The sequence below is a fragment of the Lepidochelys kempii genome, chromosome 4, assembly GCF_965140265.1.
Source record: "Lepidochelys kempii isolate rLepKem1 chromosome 4, rLepKem1.hap2, whole genome shotgun sequence".
NCBI lineage: Eukaryota > Metazoa > Chordata > Testudines > Cheloniidae > Lepidochelys > Lepidochelys kempii.
The window spans coordinates 31,005,521-31,025,119 of NC_133259.1; the positions used below are offsets into that span (position 1 = coordinate 31,005,521).

The 19,599-nt window shown below is 43.5% G+C and overlaps 1 protein-coding gene across 3 annotated transcripts in view; it reads right to left on the bottom strand.

Moving 5' to 3' along the window:
• PAPSS1 (3'-phosphoadenosine 5'-phosphosulfate synthase 1) overlaps positions 1 to 12,839 on the bottom strand; it is a 74,447-nt gene extending 61,608 nt beyond the window's left edge. The window contains exons 1-2 of one of the 3 annotated variants that reach the window (XM_073340852.1): positions 12,581 to 12,830; positions 87 to 201 (exon numbers count right to left, since the gene is read on the bottom strand). In XM_073340852.1, coding sequence (XP_073196953.1) covers positions 87 to 201; positions 12,581 to 12,640 — 175 coding nt within the window. In that variant the 5' untranslated portion in view covers positions 12,641 to 12,830. Of the gene's footprint in view, positions 1 to 86; positions 202 to 12,378; positions 12,508 to 12,580 lie in introns of those variants that run through there. The other 2 variants (XM_073340853.1, XM_073340855.1) reach the window with 2 other exon arrangements.
• Between the last annotated feature and the right edge of the window lie 6,760 nt (positions 12,840 to 19,599).

Below are 19,599 nucleotides of genomic sequence, written 5' to 3' on the forward strand. Positions count from 1 at the left end.
AAGTTGAAAAGAAGAAAAAAAAGATACAATGGGTAAACAAAAATGAAGAAAACCTTCATAAATCCATGCACAGGGTTTGACTGTACCTGTTAACCAGACTGTGCAGCCGCGAAAGCCACCTCTCGTCCCCACCACTTGGCCTCTCTTGTTCCTGCTGACATGGTGGGCTTGATAAGTGACATTGGTAGCTCTCTGCATTCCCTGTAGAAAGGAGAGTTAGTTAGGTTAAGTTATTCACACATACAAAGCGAGACTGGCAGGCAAACTAATAAAAGCAAAAGTTAACACTGAATAGATCAGCAGCTCCATAAAGCCAAAGGGTACAAAGGAAATTAAACAGACCACCTGCGTGAACCGCATACACTGAACTCCCCACTTTCCACCATAGGGATGGCTGGACTAGTCAATTATTGCATGCAAATCTGACTGGCTAAAAGTATGAGGTCAGATGCTAAAATGCCCTTATTTAGGTAATTAGAACACCAGTTAGATTTTTTTCAGCACTACTGTAAATTCTTTAGATTAAGGGGAAAACTATTCTCACAGGATTGTAACAAGGCTCCAGTTATAAGGCTTAATGCTCCTTTCTAAAATTCCCCAAAAGGGGTCCTTTCCCCTGTAAATTGTGCATGTCTGGTCCGATTTCCAGTTTTGCACTCAAACATCTAGACCACCCTGCCTGTAGGTAAATCTTCTTTCAACTTCTAAAATACCTTCAACTATCATTCCAATTCCTGACTATTCAGTTAGAGGAAAAGTTAGCAAAATGCTTTAAAAAACTATGAAAAGTTATTAAAAGGAATTAGGATTGTGTGTGTGTGGAGGAGGTGGGGGTCCCCCATCATCAAACAAATATAGTCTACTGAGGACCATTGCACCAGCCAGACTGCCAAGATCCTGACGAGGGCAGTCAGGACAAATAGTTGGAGCAAGGTCAAACCTGAGGCTGACAATAGTGGAGGAGTTCATAGTCAAATTCCAGGACAGGATCAATACCAAGGACCAGAGTCCAAGTCAGGTTTCAGGTCCAGGTCAAGAGCCAAGGTCTAAATCAAGCCAAGGTTGAAGCCAGGAGTTCAAAAGCAGACATCAGGAATAGTCACAGCAGCTACAGAAGATCCACACTGGATACTTCCTGGAATGCCCCTGGGTGTTATATGCGGTGGGGAGCCAATCAGGAGCCATGAGGTTACTACCCTATGAGGTGGGACTTCCCATGGTCTGTGTCTGCAGCAGGTGATGGGGAATGGAGCGTGAGCTGGCTACCGCTGCTGCTGGCTGCAACAGGGAGGTGTTTGCTGCCTAGCAGCTCTACAGGCCTGGGTTCGAGATCTGATGGGCCTTACACAGAGTGACTACCATTGGATGATGTTGCAGCTGTTGTGCAATGAAGTTCCCAGATATGGCTCAAAATCCAACAGTGTCTGAGGTGACCCCACAGGCAGCATCAGGTAGAGTCAAGACTATGCCTCCGTGGGTCACAACTGAGAATACCAAATTCAGGACAAACTGCTGAGAAATAGGGCAGACACACCCCAAAACTGGAGGTTATTCTCCCATGAGTTATACCAAACCAGCAACAAAAGTAAACTTATTAGCCAGTGTGGTGAAACAGAAGAAGTCAGAACAGCAGTTCCGGCCCTTGTATCACCACCAAAACCACTAAACTTAGAGATGGGTGGTTCTTTAAAACCAGTGTCATCAAATAAAAGGTGGTTCTCATCCCAAAGGACCAGCCACGCACACCCAGGTCAATATACAAGTCAGATCTTACCCAAAAAATCATGCTGTTTCCAATCTTTTAGTATCTAAAAAATCTAAAGGTTTATTTCTAAAATACATACAATAACTGTGAAGTTCTTGGTTCAGGCTTGTAGCTGTGATGGAATAAACTGCTGGCTTAAGTCAAGTCTCTGGTTGCTTCCAAATCATTGGAAGATCCTCAGTCCCTTGGTTAGAATGCGCCCATTAGTGTAAGTTCATAGTCCAGAGGCTTGAGCAGGAAAGAGGCAAATTGACACGTTTCCAGCACCTTTTATAGCTTCTGCCACGTGGAGAGAAATCCACTGTGTCAAACAAAGCCCTCAGCACAGCTAGTAGAAAATTACAGGTAAAAGATGGAGTTTGGAGTCACATGGGCAAATCACATGTCCATGCATAATTTCGCTTAGTCACAGAAAGAAAGTTCATTATCTGTAGATAGGCCTCTCCCATGGTCCACTGTGAGATAAGTGTTCCTTGATGAGCCACTTAATTTGAATAGTCCCCTCAAGATGTGCAGGCTAAATATCTTGTGGGTGTTACCCCAGGAGCAAACATTTGAAATCCAGGTATAAATACAATACTCATAACTTCAAATACAATAATGATACGTGCATACACATAGCATACTCATAACCTTACATGCCACATTTTGTACAAGATTTGTTGCAATTATATAACAGTGGTAGCAACAGTGATCTACATGGTCATACTTTATCAGATAACGACACAAAGGCATGCACCCCTTTGCATGTCAATGGGAAGTGTGACAGCACAGTGTGCTGGGATGTTTTTGTCTATCCTAGTGGCATTGGCAAAGAATATGCAATGAGGAGACCAGAATGCTGGAAGATTTTGACTGCACTAAATGTCATACCACTTTACGCTCAGGATCTGCCAATAGACCACATATGAAATGCCTCTAGGCGCTCCAAGCCCGCTTGTAAGAGGATCCAGGTTTCTGACCCATATTGCCATACAGGTAGCACACGGGGTTAACAGATCCTGAACTTTGCCTCAGGGAGACAAAAATGTCTTTGTGCTAAGTAAAACACAAACTTCACATAGAAGGCAGCAACTCTTTTTAGTCTAAATGTCCAGTTTGCTGCCATCATTTGAACTCTGTTTGCAACCTAGATAGATGAACTGGACAAGTTTTCTCCATGGTACTTGACTCCACCTGCACCAAGGATTCTGTAGGTCCAGCTACATCTCATGGCAGAAGACCAGTCAACTCCAAAGTGCTGGTGGTGTCTTGGAGACTTTGAGGGGCAGGGCTGAAATTCTCTGCCTTCTCCACAAGCAAGGAAATGTCAGTGGCATAGTCTTGATTAGTGGACGCTTCTTGGCCAGCCTTGATTCTAACATGTGGAGCGGCAAGTCCTAATATCCAGTCAGCTGCTCAACAGAAAAGTGATAGGGTTAGAATGCATCTCTGCTGCACACCTGAGATTGTGCTGAAACACAGCAAAAGCCATGAATCAAAGCACACTCCTCACACTAGTACTGGTGTGAAGATTGCGTGCCAGGTTTAGCAAAACATCTAGAATGCCAACTCCTTTCAGTGTGAGGAGTACTGACCTGTCAACCAAATTGAACACTGTTTTTATATCGACAAATACCACGTGAAGCAGGAGGTTAAATTCTTGGCACAGCTCAGCCAGGAGCTGGAGGATAGGGACAGCTTCCACTGTTAATCACCCATCAGTGAAACCTGATTGCTGTAGATGACAATGTCTGTTATGGAGCAGCTGCATCCTACTAAACAGAATGAGACCAAAGACCTTCCCAGACACTGACAACAATGAGATCAGCCTACAGTTGCCAGACTCGGTGTGAGATCCTTAGCCCTTGTACAGGGACACTATGATGCCAACTTTCCATTCTGGTGGTAAACTGTCTGATGACTGCACTTTTAAGAACAGTCGATGCAAGCTGATGCTCACTGATTCTCAGGCACTTTTGCGTAGCTCAGATGGAATACCATCAGGTCCAGCAGCACTGCCATTCTGCAACTTTGTCAGTGAGGAAGTATGAAAGGCTATCCCAGATGATCAGTGTTTTCCCCTAGGTCTGCACCCACATGATTTAGCAGATCACATAGCTCTGGACAGCTGTCAGCAGGTGTGTGGTTCAACACGCTTTCATAATATGTTTTCCATCTGTCTAGGACATTGTTCGTGGATGAGAAGGGATTACGGGAGATGGTTAATAGTTTTGGCCAAAACCTTTCATCCAGAATTATTTTATAATTAAAAAATTTAAAAATAACCTACTTATATAGCACTGTAAGCATGTGTGACACAATCTAGTCAAAAAAGAAGACATTCCTGTCATGGTGACCTTACAATCTAAGGCCCTAAACCAGCAGAGTGATCAGCATGGCAATCCCTTAGGCCTGGTCTACACTACGAGTTTGCCAGATTTAGCAGCGTTAAATCGAACTAACCCTGCACCCGTCCACACAACGAAGCCATTTTTTTCGGCATAAAGTGCTCTTAAAACCGATTTCTGTACTCCTCCACAATGAGGGGATTAGTGCTGAAATCGACATCGCCGTTTCAAATTAGGGTTAGTGTGGATGCAATTCAAACATATTGGCCTTCAGGAGCTATCCCACAGTGAACCATTGTGACCGCTCTGGACAGCACTTTGAATTCGGATGCACTGGCCAGATGTACAGGAAAAGCCCCAGAAACTTTTGAATCTCCTTTCCTGTTTGGTCAGACAAGCTCATCAGCACAGGTGACCATGCAGTCCCAGAATCGAAAAAGAGCTCCTGTATGGACCAAACAGGAGGTACTGGATCCGATCGCTGTATGGGGATAAGAATCCGTGCTACCAGAACTACATTCCAAAAAAATCTCCAAGGCCATGAGGGACAGAGGCTACAGCAGGGACGCAACACAGTGCTGTGCGAAACTTAAGGAGCTCAGACAAGCGTACCAGAAAACCAAAGAATCAAACGGACGCTCCAGGACAGAGGCCAAGACAGAGGCTGCTTCTACGCTGAGCTGCATGCAATTCTAAGGGGGGCCGCCACCACCACCCCACCCCTGTCCGTGGACTCCGATGATGGGGTACTCTCCGCCGTGCCTGAGGATTTTATGGATGGGGAAGATGAGGAGAAGGAGGAGGAGCTTGAGGAGAGCACACAGCACACCGTTCTCCCCGACAGCCAGGATCTTTTTATCACCCTGACTGAAATACCTTCCCAACCCAATGAAGCCGGAGAAGTCTGTTAACGTGTCTGGGGATGGAATTTCACAAAGGTGTAGAGGGCTGCTCATGTGAATCACTGCAAGATTGAGGCCTAAATTAGGTAATTAGACAATAGATCATGAGAGATATGACAATAAAGGGGAAAAACAAACACACAAAGCACATTAGAAAAGGATTCTCAAAGGATTCTCAAAAAATGCTGAATTAGCTTAAACAAACACACTGACATTACTAAATTCACTTTCTGGATTCAGCAATTTGATAGTTTTAAAGTGAGGTTTATGGGAGACAGGTAGTTTGGAGTCCAAAGTGAGATGTTTAATTAAGAGAAGTTCAGAGATATGATACAGAGTACTAAAAAGGTGCACTGCAGAAACTATAATGGGAAAATACCAACCATCCATATTTAGTATGTTCATCACCACGGCGCTCTTAGGCCATGTTTACACTTACCGCTAGATTGGCGCTGCTCAATCGATGCAGCGGGTGTCAATTTAGCAGGTCTGGTGAAAACAAGCTAAGTCAATGGCATATTACTCTCCCGTCGACTTCTGTCCTCCACCTCCCCAAGAAGCATAAGGTAAGTCGGCAGGAGAGCATCTCCCGTTAACACAGCACAGTGCAGACACCGTTGTAAGTCAACCTAAGCTATGTCGACTTCAGTTATGTTATTCACATAACTGGAGTAGTGTAACTTAGGTCGACTTACCGCGGTAATACAGACAAGGCCTTACTTTTGCTTCAGATATCTTGAATGGCATAAGAAACCTTATTCTCCCTGCCACATACATCTCGCACAGTCTCAACTTGGGAGGGGATGCAGTGAGTGGGATGCAGCCCAGAGGCATCTTCTTTAACAATAACCTTAAGTATTAAAAAATTAAATATTTTTGCTCGGTTGTATGTAAGAAAGACCCTGTTTAACCTATTAAAAGAAGCATTCATTCATTATGACTATTTCCAGTAGCACACACAATGCCATCATTCTCGCTTTCCCCTATTCCCCAACACACTCACAGTGCCAAAGATACCTTTCAAAACAAGAACCCAGGGCACACTATTCCAGTGCTTCTGCTGCTGGCTCTCCCAGGCTGCAGCAGCAGAAGTCCTATCAGTTTTCTTTGGTGTCCTAGAGAAAACTGTAGGCAGCAATGAAAGTGACAAAGATCAGGTCATTATCATTCTGCTGCTGCTTGAAGAACTGTGAGCTGCAGCAGAAAGAGGCGCTGCAGTCATTCGCTAGGGAGGAAGACTCAAAATCAGAGTCTGGCCAAGGATAAATTAGCAGAAACACTCCACAAGCAAAAAGAACGAGGAGTACTTGTGGCACCTTAGAGACTAACAAATTTATTTGGGCATAAGCTTTCGTGGGCTAAAACCCCCTGCATCAGATGCATGGAGTGGAAAATACAGTAGGTAGATATATTACACACACACAGAACTTGAAAAGATAGGGGTTGCCTTACCAACTCTAACGAGACAAATCAATTAAAGTGGACTATTATCCTCATGCTGATATATATCTATACACACAGAGAACATGTATCAGCACAAGGATAATAGTCCACTTTAATTGATTTGTCTCGTTAGAGTTGGTAAGGCAACCCCTATCTTTTCAAGTTCTGTGTGTGTGTAATATATCTACCTACTGTATTTTCCACTCCATGCATCTGATGCAGGGGGTTTTAGCCCACGAAAGCTTATGGCCAAATAAATGTGTTAGTTTCTAAAGTGCCACAAGTACTCTTCATTCTTTTTGCTGATACAGACTAACACAGCTCCTACTCTGAAACCTGTCACCATGCAAGGCACTCCACAAGCAGAAAGCTGAGGGAGTGGAGAAGAGACACACACACCCAGCACAGCAGCCAGTGGGCTCTGGGGGTGTACTTTCAGTGTCAAAAACCTACCGGGTGCAGCTGTGAGTCAGGAAACCATAAAAAGAATCCAAAGGTTATGAATCCCAGAATACACCCCTTTCCTAACAACACAACTCATTTTTTATTTTGCAGTTCACCTTTAAAACCAAAGGGCTCAATACTATTCCCTCTCACATAAATGACAAAACCCCCATGACTCCAAATAAAAGCTGGATCTAGACTAAATCTCTTGAGAGAAGCTTTTAATAAAGAGTTGCACTAAGATTTAGTGACTTTGTTAATTTGTTCTCAATTGAACATAATTGGGAAATTACGACAGTTTTGATGCAGTACAAATTTTCCTAGTCTAGACAACCTACCACCAAATTGTGCAGCCGGTATTACAGAAAACGGGATCATCAATAGTGAATGATTCACAGTAGCTCTAGCACCATTGCCCTAAATAATGGAAAATTACCTCCGTTTCTGTACGACATCTTAACCATGGCTTGTTTATTTTGCTGTATATACTTGGCATGTTGCATTATGTTTGACAAACTATGATTCTCTAGCATTTTTGGCTAGGGAAGGGTTGGGAGACACAGATCTCTGTGTTCAGCTTGATTTTTGGTGAAGAATTTTCAACATTTGTACACTTGGACATTTAAATACCTCCAGAACAAAAGGGTTTTTCAATAATTGTGTGGGCATGTTTTCCAGGTGACCTCAGGGCTCCAGAAATTTACCAATCATATGAGTCAGAGATATAAACAATCAGCTAAGTAATAGCACAAAAAAAGAGAGGGGAATAAGATGTGAGGCAATGGCTACCAGCCTGGTCCACAGCAACAGCTCTAGTGCTTGGGATCAGCTGCTTGGGAATGCGGAGCAAAATTGTCATGATTCCTGCCAGTTTTAATGCTGCCCATACGGTTGCACTAAGATGCAAAAGCATCCAGTCACTTACTGTGCTATCAAAACTAAGAACAGCAGCAGGAACACTACGGCTGTTGTCCTTTCTAATTAAAGACAACAACAGTGCCCCAATGTACATTTGAATTTTTTTTAAATGAAAGTTTCAATTCCACACTAACTAATGGTTCAGACTGCTTCAGTTTCCATGTAAGTTGAACAGTAAGCAAGTGGGTTTCCCAATTCTTGCTCTATCTGCCTGCGGAAGTTAACAAGGAGGCTTTTATAAGGCTGCAACCAATGTATTAATTCAGTAGCGAGACAACTTTGGAATAGATTCAAGAAACAAACCAGTTCAGGTACATATACTAAATTGGAGATATTCCATGGCTAGACTCACTTCCTGATTTCAAAGAAGAAAAAAAATATGTATTTGGAACAGCTGGCACTGCAGTAGAGGAGAACAAGAGTATCCATTCAGCCCTGCCCACCCAGTCGCATTTAATAGAAATAAGCCATTCACTTGTGAAAGAGTAAATGTTCTAACAGAGACACACGATAAATACTGATTTTCCAGAAAAAGTTTATATACCATTGATTTAAAAAAAAAAAAAAAAAATCTATCCAATGACCAGAGAATATTACATTCCTTAATTTCAAGGACAACTCAGTCTTAATACTTCAAAATAATTTTCTTTTGTAAGGAAAAAGTCTCGGGGAAGCATGTAATATACACTTACTATCTTAGGTAAACATACTCATAACACTTGTACATTATTTATTTAAAGTGGGATTTAGAGCAGATAAGCCACTGTAGGTCAATAAGACTTGTGTTCTTAAGTCACTTGGGTGCTTTTGGAAATCCCACTTTTGGGATCTTAAAGTTACGCAAATCAATATTACTGTTGCACCACTATGCAAAATTAAAACTATTGTGTATCACAATTAAATGTTATGAAAAATTGACAATGATCACTCAAAATGTGCAGTTTTCCAAAATATTAAATTGATTTTAAATGTAAAATTTCAAATTATAGACAGAAGGGTTGCAAAAAGACCAAAAAGTGCTAAAATAATAAGGACACAAAGTCTAAAGACAGTCAGTTTTTTTGGCTCTACTTGAAGACAGTGTTTCCTGGCAATAAGATTATGTATGTCTAATTTCAGTCTGAAGAAGCGATCAGTTAATTTAGTCAGGGATTTATATTTTACAATATAAATGCTGAGAAAGCCTTTATGTATATCAAAATGAATGGTGCCAATATAATAAGGTTTATCTACAGATGTGAATCAGTACTGAAGGGATATAATTAGATTTATATAAATAAGCCATTCTTGGTGGCCAAATTCAGCAGCACCTTTATAGCTATAAGTTTTTTAACAGCCTAAAGGCCATAAATGCATCACTGTTACTGGGGCTTATGCACTGCTGTTCCTTCTTGGGGGTCTCAGGAAGTATCAGGCCTTTCTTTCTTCTGAGGTTGAATTCTGCACATTGGCTACTCTTGGACCAGAATCTGGGCTACAGCTTGCTGGGTACCAACCATGACTACTTCTGCAGGTCCAACTGGGATTTGGAATCTACAAGTGTTTCCCTTCAGAAGTCTATGAGAGCAGCTAATTAAAGTGAATGAACAACAACTTCAACACAAAGTACTGTTTATTCTTTTGCCCAATAGTATACAGCAGGCAGAGCCAAGATATAAAACAAAAGAATCCTACACTTATATTTCTTTACCTAAGCTCAACCACTCTATCCCTATAATTTGGGCAGATGTGTCTTTTTTCCCCCGCTCTGAATTGGGAGAAACAGTCTGCACCACTTCCAACATGATCCTTTAGTCTGATTGAGTTTTCCCAAACCATCAACTTTTTCCACTGATACATCCAGGTAGCTTCTCTCAGCTCATCCAAAAAATCCCATACAGGTTGAATCTTGCCCCATTGATGGCTCAGCCATTGTTATCCCAGGCCACGTCTACATTGCAATTACAGGCTACATCTACACTGTACCAGCTTGGAATAAGGGGCTGTTTAACTGCGGTGTACGCCTTCAGACTTGGACTGAAGCCCATGCTCTGGGAAGCCTCCCACCCCTGCAGCACACTGCACAATTGGTCATCATATCAATATAAAGAAAAGGAGTATTTGTGGCACCTTAGAGACTAACCAATTTATTTGAGCATGAGCTTTCGTGAGCTACAGCTCACTTCATCGGATGCATACCGTGGAAACTGCAGAAGACATTATATACACACAGAGACCATGAAACAATACCTCCTCCCACCCCACTGTCCTGCTGGTAATAGCTTATCTAAAGTGATCATCAAGTTGGGCCATTTCCAGCACAAATTTGTGCTGGAAATGGCTATTACCAGCAGGACAGTGGGGTGGGAGGAGGTATTGTTTCATGGTCTCTGTGTGTATATAATGTCTTCTGCAGTTTCCACGGTATGCATCCGATGAAGTGAGCTGTAGCTCACGAAAGCTCATGCTCAAATAAATTGGTTAGTCTCTAAGGTGCCACAAATACTCCTTTTCTTTTTGCGAAGACAGACTAACACGGCTGTTACTCTGAAACATATCAATATAGGAGATTGATGAACATAGTAGGACCTTAAAGAAACAAGTATGTTTTTAAGTATCATGCTGACTTCCACAACAGCCTGGTTTAGGGAAACATCCAGCACACATTGGTGAAGTTAACAGTATTTGCTACTTTACCTTTGCAGGTTAGTTACATCACCAGTTTTAAGTGTTACACAGTACTAGAGAGCAGCAAAGAGTCCTGAGGCACCTTATAGATTAACAGACATCTTGGAGCATAAGCTCTCGTGGGTGAATACCCACTTCATCATCCACTACATGCATCCGATGAAGTAGGTATTCACCCACGAAAGCTAATGCTCCAAGATGTCTGTTAGTCTAGAGTCCTGTGGCACCTTATAGACTAAGACGGCTACCCCCCTAGTACTAGAGAAAAACAAAACAACATACATGGTCTATTGATATTAGCTGTTTAAATGAATAAAAAACATTGCTAAAATTAAGTGACACTGCTGAGGCAAATTTGCCCCTGACAATTTAGATTTGGTGAGTGAGCTTATACAACCCTAAAACCAACAGAAATGGAGGAGGAGGGTGTTAAAATTCCAGATGAGACCCAAACAAAAACATCCCCAGCAGTGTTTAGAACTCAGGCAATGCACTACTCAGGAAAAAGTGAAACTGTCTATAAAACAAAGATAAGAGGGACTAGCCTTACATTTCTTTTCAGTTAAACAAAACACCAGCAGGAACAGTGACCAGCAGGTTTTGTTTGTTTAAATGTTTTAAAATCATATGGAGTTGTTAGTAACTTGTTTTGTTTTTTTTAAATATTTGATTTTAACCAGTATTCCCTTAATGACACTGCCCAGAATGTCATAAAATACTAGGTGAAGATCCTTATAATACAAAGGACCAAATTCATTCTTGCGTAAGCCCATTGCAGTCAATTACAACAATTATTCTGGATCAGAGGGTTCTCCTACTCTAGAATCCAGAATAACTGAACACACACAGTTTAAGAGCAAAAGATTAAAATATGTCACGTGCTCCTCATTCTTGACACAGAATTAAGAACTTCCAACAATTTGATACAATAAGTTAGTATGGAAACAATTTACAGGCACGTGTTTTGACCAATAATATTATCTCTAAATAATACAGAAGGAACAGAGATCCCACCTGTTTTGTCTAACATTCACCAAGAAATACTACACCAAGAAATACTAGTTTTCAATTTTGAAGTTTCCTTACCAAAAGAATGTGTGGGAAACTACAGAGCAATACTTTGACACTAGCTACTTGATTTCTACAATATTAATGGCACAGTAAGAAATATCTAATATTTATTATGGCAAGGAATAGAGGCCCATCTCTCCATATCACATCTGCTTAAATATAGCATTATTTTCAGACTCCCAATCATTTTCTTCACACACAGTATCAAAAACAACATAAGTGTTCTCGGGGAATGCTTCTTTCTCCCTAGTTTGCTAGTCTGGGGCCTGCACTGTAAATTGATTTGCCCATATGCCCACACCTCTATGAATAAGAACCATGGTTTTCATTGTTTGGCTTAAATCTTACTTTGACAGCTTTCTATTTAGCCACCACATTACAAAGAACCTCTGTCTCAAGCTGCCCCAGATTTATGAATGGTTACATTGTACATTGAATTCTTCATCTTTCCCTCTTCCAACATACTTGAAGCAGAGGAACCAAGGTGCAAAAGACAGGAGTGAAAGCCTGAAATCTGCATTTTTCCCTGTGCAAACCCTCCTTCCTACTTCTTCCCCCGGAGCCCAACTTTCAAAACATAAAAGAACGACCCCTGGAGGCAGATCCCTTGGGAATGAAGAGAGGTGCTGTTACCCAGTCTCACTCGCCTGCGGGAGCTACACTTTCACAGGTATATTCATTTTAAGGCAACGTTTATAATCTCTCAATGAGACATTTACAATCCCATTGCACCACCACCCCCTACCCCAGCCAAGTACCAAGGATTCAAGTCACCCTCGCTCGAAACACCCCCCTTTGTGCAAACGTGCCGTGCACATCCTCCCTCGCCGCCCCTCACCTTTGGCAAACTGCAGACCCAGCCTGTGCAACGGAGACCGCGAACCGGACACACAGGCTGCTGCCTCTCTCGAGCTCAGCGAGCAGGTCTGCAGACGAGCAATGCCACATCAGCACAGGCAGGCAGAGAGCCACCAGCTTCCCCATTGCTCTCCCTCCTTCCCCCCCCCCACGCTACCGGTGCAGCTCCCCAAGCCGCTCACCCAGCTTTGTACCGCGTTGCTCAGCTTGACTTTCTTGCTCTGACTCCCAGGCCGCTCCATCTCCAGGAGAGGAGGGGGCGCGCGCGCACTGAGCGGGCGGCGGGGCGGCTCCAAACGGGGGTGGGGGGGGGGGGGCGCGGTGAGTGGCAGAGATGAGACTCTTCGAATGCGGCCAGGGGGCTCTGGACTCTCAGTCGCTCGTGCGCGAGCGCCAGCTGCGGCGGGGGGGCGGGGTCCGCGCCGATTCGGCAAAAGGGAGCTATAGGAGGAGCAGCCGGCGCGCGCACCAGCCTCCCGCTACGCACAGGGTAGAGAGCGCGCGCGCCGGCTGCCCTACGCACACAAAACGGAAGAGCAGGGAGGGGTTTGGGGCGCTTCCGGTGTTGCCGCTCTAGCCCCGCGGCCCTTCACTCTTTTGTCCCCTAGAGCTGGGCAGGCGGGAGACGGTGGGAGGCGCCAGGCCCGGGGATAGAGGGTGGGATGCGTGGCTGACGTGCTGCTGGTAGCCCAGTCCTCGCGCCCAGGGCCATCCTCATGCGCGTCCCCGGGCAGCTGGCTGGGTCTCTCCAGCCTCCCCACAAAGCAGCCTGGCGCGGGGGGGTTGGCAAGGGGGGAGGGATCGCTCAGTGGCTTGAGCATTGGCCTGCTAAACGCAGGGTTGGCAGTTCAATCCTTGAGGGGGCCCTGTAGGGATCTGGGGCAAAAGTTGGGGATTGGTCCTGCTTTGAACAGGAGGTTGGACTAGACGATCTCCTCAGGTCCCTTCTCACCCTGATATTCTATGGGGTAACCCCCCAAATAGGGGGCAGCCCTCTTGTCCTCCCCAAGCCTCTGGCCTCAGGTGTGGCCAGAACCCCAGCCAGGGACCACGGCACAGGGGGTTGTGCCAGCTCAGTGAAGCAGTTATGGGGTCTCCCCATCAGCACATAGTATCACAGCTCAATGATTTAGTTACACAAGGTGTATTGCAGTACTGTCAACAGCCATCAAGGCCCTGTGAGCTAGGCCCTGTACATGCAACCAGTAGGAGATAGGGCCTGCATTGGGCGGTGTACAATCAAAACAGACAAGACAAAGCTGGGAAAGGATCCAGAGGCAGAAAAGGGAAGTGAATGAAGACATGCTGCTGTAACACCCGACTGTTGAACCACAACATTGGCACACCACATGAAGGATTTTTTGGCACATGTTGCTTCATGTCATCACCATGTTACATCATGAGATGATGAAAACATGTCACAATACATTGCACCATTGTCACATTACACTGTGACACCTTCTCTCGGTGCATTGTAACATCATTTTGTTTCAGCACATTGTGTGATTCTGCTGCACTGTCCTCGGGTTGTAGAATGACAGCAAGCTATATCCTGACAGGATGATATTTTACTACACCACCATCACTTTGCAATACATTGTGCCAATGCAGTGTTAGGAATTTGTGACAAACAAATTTGCTTCTTAAGACTGATTTACAAAAGTAGCAGCCCTATTTTGATTGTGCCCAAAAGAAGAAAAAATGTTAAAAAATGCATCTTAAAATGTTTATTTGTGATATCATCTGACATACCATTAAAAGCTGGGGTTGTAGAGAATCTGAGGGCAGTGAATTCACTGATGCCTATAAGCAAAGGTCCAGCTTGTGTGATTTGTACACCGATTAGAATGATGCACGCTCCTAGCTATAGCTGGCCACCACTGCAAACAGGTGGAGAGGGAGTGGTGGGGCCAAGGGAACTTAAAAATAGGAAAAGAAGAAAAGCAAAAAAACCCAAATAAAATTAAAAGCAATCGCTGAAGTGTTCCAATGATAATATTATGCTCTCACAGTATCTTACTGAAGTCAAGTCCCCATTGGACCCCTGCTTTTCTGTTATTTTATATTCTAGGAACCTTTTCTTAATGGAAATTGAAAAGAGAGAACTCACAGGTCCCTAAGTAACTGCTTTATCACTTGTGCTAAATGTAAGAGAAATGATAGTGACAATCTGTACTTTGAATCACTGATATGTATTATATTTACTATATAAATTAGACATTTTATAGATGTCTGTACATTGTATGTTATCTGACAAAGGCCCTATTCTAAGGAGAATGTTTTACTCACAACCACAAGTTAGAAAGATACCTGCTCAGAGGTACCAACATGCAAGGTTTATGTATTCATCTAAAGTTTAAATCACTTACACAAGTTAAGAGTTCTTTGAAATGGGAAAATGGTTGTAAATGTGCCTAGATAAATTATTAGCAAGTAAGAAATAAACAAACAATTATCAAGTAAGTATTAATAAATGAATGGAATTAGGAAATACATTTATTGTAGTTGTGCATTGAGTTCTGAAGTGAATGATAAGGTAACATCCAACACTGGGGATGGTGGGGGGAAGCTTTTCAAGAACTATAAACAGGCATCTTTTAAAAAGTGGAAGTCAAATCCTAGTGAGGTAAGTACAAAGGAGCATAAACACTGTGAAATTAAATGTAATAAGAAAAGCCAAAAAGGAGTTTGAAGAACAGCTAGCCAAAAACTCAAAAGGCAATAACAAAATGTTTAAGTACATCAGAAGCAGGAAGCCTGCTAAACAACCAGTGGGGCCCCTGGACAATCAGGATAGAAAAGGAGCACTTAAAGACGATAAACTCATTGCAGAGAAACTAAGTGAACGGTGGCCGGGACACAGGCAGTCTGAGTGCCACTGAAAATCAGCTCACATGCTGCCTTTGGCACATGTGCCATAGGTTGCTGACCCTGATCTAGACATTGAGGAGTCAGCTACAACCTTGGCTTAAGAGGCATGTGGCTTTCAGCTCATACAGTCAAGGCTCGTACACTAAGATTCAAATGTCTAAGGTTCAGTCCTGCCTGCTGACAACTAGGGACTGTTGGCATTGCACGTGGGGGCTCGTCCGAGATGTCAACTGGGAAGTCTTTGAAGCTCAGAATGTGCTTCAACATGTCCTCTCCCAGAAGTACACCCATAGATGTTTACCTCTTCCAGGGGCCATGGAGTAAGTGTAGATCAGGGGTGGCCAGCCTGTGGCTCCAGAGCCACATGTGGCTCTTCAGAAGTTAATATGCGGCTCCTTGTATAGGCACCGACTCCTGGGCTGGAGCTACAAGTGCCAACTTTCCAATCTGCCGGGGGGTTCTCACTGCTCAACCCCTGGCTCTGCCACAGGCCCTGCTCCCACTCCACCCCTTCCCGCCCCATCCCCTGAGCCTGCCATGACCTCGCTCCTCCACCTCCCCCCAGACCCTCCTGCATGCCATGAAACAGCTGATCGGGAGGTGCGGGGACGGACTGGGAGGCGGAGCTGCCGGTTGGTAGGAGGTGCTGGGAGTGGGGCGGGAGCTGATGGGGGGCCTGCTGAGTATTACGGTGGCTCTATCTTTGGCAATGTACATTTGTAAATTCTGGCTCCTTCTCAGGCTCAGGTTGTCCACCCCTGGTGTAGATAATAACACCCAGACACTTTGCACAGGATTCTAACACACTAGTGCTATTTACTTAATCACGCAGAAAATACACAGATTGGAAGAAAAATTGTAAACCCTACACGAAATTCCCTATCTCAGTTTCCTCAACACACCAAGCCTTTCTATGGGCCTGGATCAGGGTCACCCAACATCCTTCTGTTGCAGTGCATCACTTAGAGGCACAAAAACAGAGCCTTCTCCCCCAGCTCAGATAACCTGACCTTTGCCAGTTTATCCTCTTCCTTCCTCTTCCCCAAATGTCCTGTGGGTCTTCCCCTAGTGATTTCTTTTAGAACCTTTTATTTTTGTCATCTGTCTCTTTGTTGACCTTCAGTAGGTTCCACTCCTAACCCGCATTCTTCTTAACACCACCTTAGCCAAACTGCTTCCCTACTTAGCATAAGTATGTTGTGTTTAGAACATAGTTTTAAAGTTAAGTGTTTCCTATTATCCTCAGCCTAGTGAGGACCTGCAGTAGGTTTTCTCCAAGAGGATGGATACACAGAGAAAGAGGTTTCCTATGATTAGGAAATTTCATGACAACAACTTCATAATATCAACTGGTTTCAGAGTAGTAGCCGTGTTAGTCTGTATTCGCAAAAAGAAAAGGAGTACTTGTGGCACCTTAGAGACTAACAAATTTATCTGAGCATAAGCTTTCGTGATCTACAGCTCACTTCATCGGATGCATTCAGTGGAAAATACAGTGCAGAGATTTATATACACAGAGAACATGAAACAATGGGTGTTACACTGTAAGGAGAAAGAAAAGGAGTACTTGTGGCACCTTAGAGACTAACCAATTTATTTGAGCATAAGCTTCCGTGAGCTACAGCTCACTTCATCGGATGCATACTGTGGAAAATACAAAAGATGTTTTTATACACGCAGACCATGAAAAAATGGGTGTTTATCACTACAAAAGGTTTTCTTTCCCCCCACCCCACTCTCCTGCTGGTAATAGCTTATCTAAAGTGATCACTCTCCTTACAATGGGTATGATAACCAAGGTGGGCCATTTCCAGCACAAATCCAGGTTTTCTCCCCTCCCCCCCCAACCCACTCTCCTGTTGGTAATAGCTTATCTAAAGTGATCACTCGCCTTACAATGTGTATGATAATCAAGGTGGGCCATTTCCAGCACAAATCCAGGTTTTCTTCCGCACTCCACTCTCCTGTTGGTAATAGCTTATCTAAAGTGATCTAAAGTGGCATCAGATCTAGTGAGGATTCACCTCTCTCCCAAGTTTTGTGTAAGTGGATAGTAGTTCTGAAAATACTACTTGGCACTGAAAGGACGGGGGCAGGGAATCTAATGGGACCAGAGCTGAGACAGATGCTGCAGGTTTCTGTGTTTTGGATCAGAGCCAAAACCGTAGAATCTGCTGAGTCTGCAGATGGAACGACAGCCACTTCCAGGAGGAAGTTGTCAGATGAACCTGCCCCTCCTTCCTCCTGCCCATGAGTGGAAGGATGTGGGAGAATCTCAGAGGGAGATATTTACAAATTTTTCCTCTCTTCTAATAAATGTGAGCTGGGATTCCCCACAGACATGGCTGCTCCTTATGAAACTGGTGATATTGTCAAAGAGCTCAACTGAAGCTCAGTTCAGCATGTTAAAGGTGTGATGGAATGAAGGGGAATAGTTTCAGCTGAATAGGTTTGGGGTTGTTAGACTTTTTCAGAAGAATTCCGTATTTTTCATGTGTAGTAACTGACTGACATATTCCAACAAATGGGGAGCTGCATTTTAGAGGTGACAAAGAGAAACTTTGATAATCCTAATACAAAATGGTCTATTCCTGCTCTTATTATTCACATGTAATTTTGTTTGTGGTATACACCCAAGAATGAATTTAGCCTGGGGGCACACAGAGGTAATGGGATGAGGGGGTGGGACCACAAACCTGATAAGAGTGCATGTGATCACAGACTTACTATTGGGGGCAGTGATAGTAAATGTATTCTGGGTAGGTGCTGGATACATGCAAACCTGATTTGATTTTGGTGCGGGGAGAGGGTATGTGAATGCACATCAACCTGATTGATGGGGTCTGGGCAGGCTAATTACAAACTTACAATTGATTACAATTGTATTAAGGGATGCATGCAATCTTGCTTAGTGGGGGAAACGGCACCAATCTAGCCTCTTCCAACACAACCATCTACTACACTAAACATCCAAATTGACAAGTTTTTGCGGGGAAAAGTAATCTGGTAAAAAGTAGAATAGGAAAAGGTGGCAGAGTTCAGGTGTGGTGTGTGGTCTGTTTGAATGGAAAGGCTAATTATCATTCTGTACCGATTATTTTTAATATGGAATTACTGTGAACTGGGACACTGATTTGTCAATGTATTTAAGCATGTTCCTAGTTCGAGCACGAACAGCAGCGGGATGGCTCACAAACTTTAAGTTAGTCACGTGCATAAGTACTCTCTGGAATTGGGGTTTTAAGGCTGAACAATTACAGGGCTTTTTTTATTCTCCTTTTTTCTTTTTGGTTCAATAGGTATTTAATTCAAATCATGATTATAGGTTGCCATTTTCTATCAAATAATTATTTATTGATAAGTAACAAATATCTATGATAAATACATAAAGAGGAAAAATACATAAATAATAGATTGACATAAATATCCTGTTACAAATATCGTAAAATGAACTGAAAATATTTTCACGGTGCACGGATAGAACAAATAGTAACAGCTTTTAAAATTCCCCTGCATCTCATTATAAATCATGTGTATAATATTACTTGATTTCAGTTAGTACTTCTTCAAATGTTGGTATTTAAATTTCTAAACTTCTTTGTGAGTTTGTCCTATATTTGAAAACCCCACAATTCCACATGGATTCTCCTGCTAGCACTGAGGCCAAACTGCTTGTCTCTTATGAAACAATTGGTATCTGTTCACGTTCATCCTGGGAAACTGTAGGTCCTTTCTTCCTGGTCAGGGAGTCCCATTTTCCATCACTGCAACCAAACATGTCTCAGGATGCCCAACTTGCCGATGAGCCTGTGTTGGAATCTCTGAATGGAACTCTCACCTCAGGTCGTTTCCCACCTCAGGTCATTGTGGCCATGAAAGTCAGTATGTACAGCTTTCCTCTGGGTGTTTTCTTAGAGAAAGGACCCAGAATATCCACAGCTGTATGCTGAAATGGAACCTCAATTATGGGGAGTGGCTGAAGAGGGGCCATGACCTGGTCTTGGGCTGTCCCACCCTCTGGCACACCTCACGATACAAGACATAGGTAGAAATGTCCTTGCCGATTCCCTCCCAGTGGAATGACTTCCCCAAATGGTCTTTGGTCCTATTCACCCCAGCATGGCCACTAGGGTGATGGTGGGCTAAGCTCAAGAGCTTTTCCCTATACTTAGTTGGAAGCACCAACTGTCTCTGAGGATGGCAGTCCTCCTTGTGCCCACCAGAAAGGGTCTCCTTGTGTAAGAGTCCTCCTTCTACAACAAACCCAGACCTATTAGAAGAGCTGAGAGGTGGTGGGTTGCTCCGGGCCGCCGTCCAAGCTCCCTTGAGG